Here is a 7,569-nt window from a genome sequence, read left to right as displayed (position 1 = left end):
CATGTATGATTTCCAACAAGTCACTTGCCCGTTTCATTGTACCTGAAAACGGGGTCTTAGTCATCCTGCCCATGAGGCATGGCTCGCATGTGTCAAGTGATTCAAAATCAAGTGACTCCAAACATCCATCGACATGGAGTTTCTTCATGCATCTTACGCCAATATGACCTAAGCGGCAGTGCCACGAGAAAGTGGTACTATCATTATTAACTCTACATCTTTTGGCGTGAACATGTGTATTACCACGACCGAGATTCAATGAACCATTCACATAGGGTGCATGACCATGAAAGGTATCATTCATGTAAAAAGAATAACCATTATTCTCTAACTTAAATGAATGACCGTATTGCAATGAACATATTCATGCTCAACGTAGACACCTGATAACATTTATCTAGGTTCAATACTAATCCCGAAGGCAGATGGAGCGTGCGATGGTGATCTCATCAACTTTGGAAACACTTCCAACACACATCGTCACCTCGCCCTCAGCCAGTCTCTGTTTAGTCCATGGCTTTTGCTTCAAGTCACCAATAATAGTAACTGAACCGGTATCCAATACCCAGGTGCTACCAGGAGTACTAGCGAGGTACACATTAATAACACGTATATACTTTGTTGAAGTTGCCAGCCTTCTTATCTACCATGCATTTGGGGTAATTCCGCTACCAATGACCATCCCCTTTACAATAGAAGCACTTAGTCTCGGGTTTGGGTTCAACCTTGGGTTCCTTTACTGGAGCGGCAACTGGTTTGCCATCCATGAAGTTTCCCTTCTAGTCCTTGCCCTTCTTGAAACCAGTGGTCTTATTAAACCATCAACACTTGATGCTCCTTCTTGATTTCTACCTTTTGCGGTCTTAAGCACCGCGAACAGCTCCGGGATCAACTCCATCCCTTGCATGTCATAGTTCATCACGAAGATCTAGTAGCTTAGTGATAGTGGCTATAGAACTCTATCAATCACTATCTTATCTGGAAGTTTAACTCCCACTTGATTTAAGTGATTGTAGCACCCAGACATTCTGAGCACATGCTCACTAGCTGAGCTATTCTCCTCCATCTTGTTGGCAAAAGAACTTGTCAGAGGTCTCACACCTCTCAACACGGGCATGAGCCTGAAATCCCAATTTCAGCTCTTGGAACATCTCATATGTTCTGTGGCGTTCAAAGCGTCATTGGAATCCCGATTCTAAGCCGTAACGTATGGTGCACTAAACTATCAAGTAGTCATCAGGATGTGTCTGTCAGGTGTTCACAACATCCACAGACGACGTTGTAGGGGTTTACACATCGAGCGGTGCATCAAAGACGTAAGCCTTCTGTGTAGCAGTGAGGACACTCCTCGGACTACGGACCTAGTCCGCATCATTGCTTACAATATCTTTCAACTTGGTCTTTCTCTAGGAACGTATTGAAACAGGGAGCTACAACGTGAGCTATTTATCTACAACATATTTGCAAAGACAATTTAGACTATGTTCATGATAATTGAGTTCATTTAATGAACTCCCACTCAGATAGACATCCCTCTAGTCATCTAAGTGAAACATGATCCGAGTCAACTAGGCCATGTCCGATCATCACGTGAGACGGACTAGTCAACATCGGTGAACATCTTCATGTTGATCGTATCTTCTATACGACTCATGCTCGACCTTTTGGTCTTCCGTGTTCCGAGGCCATGTCTGTACATGCTAGGCTCGTCAAGTCAACCTAAGTGTTTTTGCTGTGTAAATCTGGCTTACACCCGCTGTATTCGAACATTAGAATCTATCACACCCGATCATCACGTGGTGCTTCAAAACGACGAACCTTCGCAACGGTGCACAGTTAGGGGGAACACTTATCTTGAAATTTTAGTGAGGGATCATCTTATTTAAGCTACCGTCGTTCTAAGCAAATAAGATGTAAAACATGATAAACATCACATGCAATCAAATAGTGACATGATATGGCCAATATCATTTTGCTCCTTTTGATCTCCATCTTTGGGGCTCCATGATCATCGTTGTCACCGGCATGACACCATGATCTCCATCATCATGATCTCCATCATCGTGTCTTCTTGAAGTTGTCTTGTCATCTATTACTTCTACTACTATGGCTAACGCTTTAGCAATAAAGTAAAGTAATTACATGACGTTTATATTGACACGCAGGTCATAAATAAATAAAGACAACTCTTATGGCTCCTGCCGGTTGTCATACTCATCGACATGCAAGTCGTGATTCCTATTACAAGAACATGATCAATCTCATACATCACATATATCATTCATCACATCCTTTTGGCCATATCACATCACAAGGCATATGCTGCAAAAACAAGTTAGACGTCCTCTAATTATTGTTGCAAGTTTTTACGTGGCTGCTATAGGTTTCTAGCAAGAACGTTTCTTACCTACGCGAAAACCACAACGTGATATGCCAATTTCTATTTACCCTTCATAAGGACCCTTTTCATCAAATCCGATCCGACTAAAGTGGGAGAGACACACACCCGCTAGCCACCTTATGCAACTAGTGCATGTCAGTCGGTGGAACCAGTCTCACGTAAGAGTACGTGTAAGGTCGGTCCGGGCCGCTTCATCCCACGATGCCGCCGAATCAAGATAAGACTAGTAATGGCAAGTAAATTGACAAAATCGACGCCCACAACAACTTGTGTTCTACTCGTGCATAGAAACTACGCATAGACCTAGCTCATGATGCCACTATTGGGGATCATAGCAGAAATTCAAAATTTTCTACGCATCACCAAGATCAATCTATGGAGTAATCTAGCAACGAGGGGAAGGAGAGTGCATCTACATACCCTTGTAGATCGCTAAGCGGAAGCGTTCAAGTGAACGGGGTTGATGGAGTCGTACTCGTCGTGATCCAAATCACCGATGATCCTAGTGCCGAACGGATGGCACCTCCGTGTTCAACACACGTACAACCCGGTGACGTCTCCTACGCCTTGATCCAACAAGGGGAGAAGGAGAGGTTGGGGAAGACTCCATCCAACAGCAGCACGGCGGCGTGGTGGTGGTGGAGGAGCGTGGTACTCCAGCAGGGCTTCGCCAAGCACCGCAAGAGACGAGGAGGGAGAGGGGTAGGGCTGCGCCAAGAAGGAGATATTCTCGTGTGTATGGCAGCCCAAAACCCCCACTATATATAGGGGAAAGGGAGGGGCTGCGCCCCCACCTAGGTTTCCACCCCTAGGGGTGGCGGCCAGCCCTAGATCCCATCTAGGGGGCGACCAAGGGGGGAGAGAGGGGGGGGGGCGCACCACTAGGTGGGCCTTAGGCCCATCTGAGCCTAGGGTTTCCCCCTTTTCCCTTCTCTCTTCGCCTTGGGCCCTGGTGGGGGGGGGGGGCGCACCAGCCCACCTGGGGCTGATCCCCCTTCACACTTGGCCCACGCAGCCCTCTGGGGTAGGTAGCCCCACCTGGTGGACCCCCGGGACCTTCCCGGTGGTCCCGGTACGTTACCGATAGCACCCGAAACTTTTCCGGTGACCAAAACAGGACTTCCCATATATAAATCTTTACCTCCGGACCATTCCGGAACTCCTCGTGATGTCCGGGATCTCATCCGGGACTCCGAACAATATTCGGTAACCACGTATATCTATTCCCTATAACCCTAGCGTCATCGAACCTTAAGTGTGTAGACCCTACGGGTTCGGGAACCATGCAGACATGACCGAGACAACTCTCCGGTCAATAACCAACAGCGGGATCTAGATACCCATGTTGGCTCCCACATGTTCCACGATGATCTCATCGGATGAACCACGATGTTAAGGACTTAATCAATCCCGTATACAATTCCCTTTGTCTAGCGGTACGATACTTGCCCGAGATTCGATCGTCAGTATCCCGATACCTTGTTCAATCTCATTACCGGCAAGTCTCTTTACTCGTTTCGTAACACATCATCCCGTGATCAACTCCTTGGTCACATTGTGCACATTATGATGATGTCCTACCGAGTGGGCCCAGAGATACCTCTCCGTTTACACGGAGTGACAAATCCCAGTCTCGATTCGTGCCAACCCAACAGACACTTTCGGAGATACCTGTAGTGAACCTTTATAGCCACCTAGTTACGTTGTGACGTTTGGTACACCCAAAGCATTCCTACGGTATCCGGGAGTTGCACAATCTCATGGTCTAAGGAAATGATACTTGACATTAGAAAAGCTTTAGCATACGAACTACACGATCTTTGTGCTAGGCTTAGGATTGGGTCTTGTCCATCACATCATTCTCCTAATGATGTGATCCCGTTATCAACGACATCCAATGTCCATGGTCAGGAAACCGTAACCATCTATTGATCAACGAGCTAGTCAACTAGAGGCTTACTAGGGACATGGTGTTGTCTATGTATCCACACATGTATCTGAGTTTCCTATCAATACAATTCTAGCATGGATAATAAATGATTATCATGAACAAGGAAATATAATAATAACCAATTTATTATTGGCATATTTCCAACAGAATGACCTTCAACAAGCTTGGCAAAGACAGGAGAGCACTGCAGCACGTTGATGTCATTGTGAGTTCCTGACATACCAAAGAAGGAGTGCCAAATCCAGAGGTCCTGTGTGGCCACCGCCTCAAGTACCACACTGCAACCGCCTTTGGCGCCTTTGTACACCCCCTGCCAAGCAAATGGGCAATTCTTCCATTTCCAATGCATGCAGTCGATGCTTCCAAGCATCCCAGGAAATCCTCTTGCAGCATTCTGTGCTAGGATCCGAGCAGTGTCTTCCGCATTGGGTGTTCTCAAGTATTGCGGTCCAACCACTGCCACCACTGCCCGACAGAACTTGTAGAAACACTCTATGCTGGTGGACTCGGCCATGCGCCCATAGTCGTCGAGTGAATCACCGGAAGCTCCGTATGCAAGCATCCTCATCGCTGTCGTGCACTTCTGGATGGAGGTGAATCCAAGGGTGCCGGTGCAATCCATCTTGCACTTGAAGTAGTTGTCGAACTCCCGGATGGAATTCACAATCCCGAGGAAGAGCTTTCGACTCATCCGATAACGGCGCCGAAATGTTTTCTCGCCGTGAAGTGGAGCATCGGCGAAGTAGTCAGAGTAGAGCATGCAGTAGCCTTCGAGACGATGCCAGTTCTTTGCTTTCACCCGCCCCGGCGCCGAGCCACCTCGCCGCGGCTTTTCATTGCTCGCCAGCAGCTGGGCGAGGGCGGCGAGCACCATGAGATGCTCTTCTTCCTAGACGTCGGCCTCGGATTCCTCCTCCAGCAGCGCGGTGAACGCTTCCTCGTCATCCGAGTCCATCGCCGAGTCAGGCAAATCGCCGAACACCTTGCGCCCGGTGGGCGTGTCCCCGCCGCTAAACTGCCCCTCCGCGGCCGGAAACGCCCAGCTGCTGTTGGAGGGGCTGCCGCGGTGAAGCTCTGCTATTTTTCCGGCGTGGAATGGCTATCTAGTGGTGAAAGACGGCGGGCGGCGTCGGGATATAGCTACTGGCGGCCGAGGGCCTGGGGGGTGGGAGGCGAGTCGGGGAAGAAAACCTTGAATTTTTCCCTGACGGCGTGGGCCAGCCGCGCTTTTCCCTTGCGCCGGAGCCCCCAACCGCCCCCAGTGCGCCGGGTTCGACCTGTGACCGCCGGGCGAAAAAAGGCCCGGGTCGGCGTTTTTCGGCGTCCTGGGGGCACGACTGAGCAGATTTTTCGACGCCGGCGCGGCAAAAACGCCTGAAGAGGGCCTGTTGGGGACGCGGCTGGAGATGCTCTTAAGGGGCGGCGGTAGGTCAAATGAGTGTGCCTGCCGGAAACAGGCCACAGTTTCATGGAAGTCTTCACCAGGAAATACATAAATAAAAATACCAGACAAATATCTCGAAACGAAAGGTTTTTCGGTGTCACATGAAGGTAAGGCCCGGCAGTAGCTACGTAGCGTGGTTTCAAATTTAGGCCCCACCATTTTGGAGGCAAGTACGTACTTAGTTAATTAAGCAACGTGACAAAAACGTTAGAGTCGGCACCAAATTCTTATTTGTCCAACAAATTAAACGCCACACTAAATCCTCATAAATCGAAGTAGCCACGAGGAGGATACACGTGCAGGTATGAGTTGGAGGAGGCGTGGAGGTTGCGCATCCGGCCAAACCAACTACTACTCTCCCGTGTTTTGCTGCATATAAAATTCGTTTGAGTGCCTGCCTGATCAGCTCAACTCTCTATTGGTGCTTCGTTGTGCGGCCGCGCGAGAGCTAGCGAAATGGTCTGTCCTAGTCCTAGCTACTCTCTCCCATGCAAGAGCTGAGCTCCATGCTGTGCTATCTATCTTCACAGGAGGACTCATGGCGGCTGGTTGTTTTGTGTGTGCGTGCAGAGCCAGAGCCCGAGCCCGAGCCCGAGCCCGGTGGTAAAGCTGGGGGCGTGGGGCGGCGACGACGGGGTCGCCCACGACATCACGGTGGCGCCGCAGCGGCTGGAGAGCATCACCATCCGCTGGGGCAAGGTCCTCGACTCCGTCGGCTTCACCTACAGGGACAAGGACAAGCGGCTGCACACCGCCGGGCCCTGGGGCGGCGCCGGAGGGGAAAAGGGTGTGCCAGACACGGTGAGTGATCCAGACATTTCTTTGGCATGTGCATACCCACAAGACGGAAAAGCCTGCAGAGCGCTAGTCTTTGCAAAAAAAAAACATCAGTTAAGAAGAAACAAGACTTGTATATGTATAATATCGGTTCCTTACACGTATGTACAGATCACCCTGGGGCCCTCGGAGTACATAACTCAAGTGGACTGGTCGGTGGGCCCGTTCAAGCTCAAGGAAATCGAGCACTGCATCACCTCACTCAAGTTTGTGACCAACCAGGCCACCTACGGCCCGTTCGGCTACGGGGTGGACAGCACGCACTACAGCCTGCCCGTGCTCAACAATGGCAGCATCGTCGGCATGTTCGGCCGTGCCGGAGACTACCTCCACGCCATTGGCTTCTATGTCACGGCCGAACAAGCCGAGGACGCTGTCCATGTCTGATTTTCAACTACCCATGTCCCAGAGATCAGTCTCGCATCTCGAGTTCCCATGTTCATTGATCCCATCCATTGTTCAGCATCTAAATCGGATCAGAAAACATCTTATATTTTGAGACAGAGGGAGTACTAGTTGCTTCAACAAATAGGGTATCTGGCCATGGCCGTTTGAATATTTTGCGAATTTGAATTACATGACATATGAAGTTCGAGAGAATAAAAGGCTGTATGTTCAATATTTTGGACACCGATCATGAAAAGAAACAGAGTTCTAGTATCAAATGAATTTCACCTTCGTGTGTGTGTGCGCGCTTGAAGAAGATTTTTCCTGCGCATGCTTAGTTGAAACCGTAGCTTTGGCATACCAAAGCTCTGTTTCTCATCTAGGTTAGCCCCGATGACCGCCGTGTTCGTGGGATCGGTCGGATCAAGCTGAATCTTCCTGGTAGCAGGGTCCGGCTGCATAGCGAAATTAATTGCTTTCTTGGTCCTCAAGCTCCGCTGCCGCCGTACAGATCTGTCAAGTGCCGAGTTCAGCGAGCTCAAGGCTCTC

The 7,569-nt window shown here is 49.6% G+C and overlaps 1 protein-coding gene across 1 annotated transcript; it reads left to right on the top strand.

The window, feature by feature from the left end:
- The first annotated feature begins 6,115 nt into the window (after window positions 1-6,115).
- LOC125520922 (protein GOS9) lies at window positions 6,116-7,307 on the top strand. Its single transcript, XM_048685964.2, has 3 exons — window positions 6,116-6,255; window positions 6,367-6,597; window positions 6,745-7,307. Exons 1-3 carry the CDS (start codon window positions 6,253-6,255, stop codon window positions 7,018-7,020), a joined length of 510 nt encoding a protein of 169 aa, XP_048541921.1. The 5' UTR covers window positions 6,116-6,252; the 3' UTR covers window positions 7,021-7,307.
- Window positions 7,308-7,569: the final 262 nt, after the last annotated feature.

This window comes from Triticum urartu, chromosome 7A (assembly GCF_056163025.1).
Source record: "Triticum urartu cultivar PI428250 chromosome 7A, HENAU_Tu73, whole genome shotgun sequence".
Taxonomy (NCBI): domain Eukaryota; kingdom Viridiplantae; phylum Streptophyta; class Magnoliopsida; order Poales; family Poaceae; genus Triticum; species Triticum urartu.
Note: the sequence above shows the minus strand (reverse complement) of the source record. Positions and strands in the feature narration are given on the sequence as shown.

What these genes read in the sequence shown, in the direction of transcription:
- LOC125520922 (XM_048685964.2), top strand. An exon ending in AAAAGGGTGTGCCAGACACG is followed by an intron (nt 6,598 to 6,744) that starts GTGAGTGATCCA and finishes ACGTATGTACAG; the next exon opens with ATCACCCTGGGGCCCTCGGA.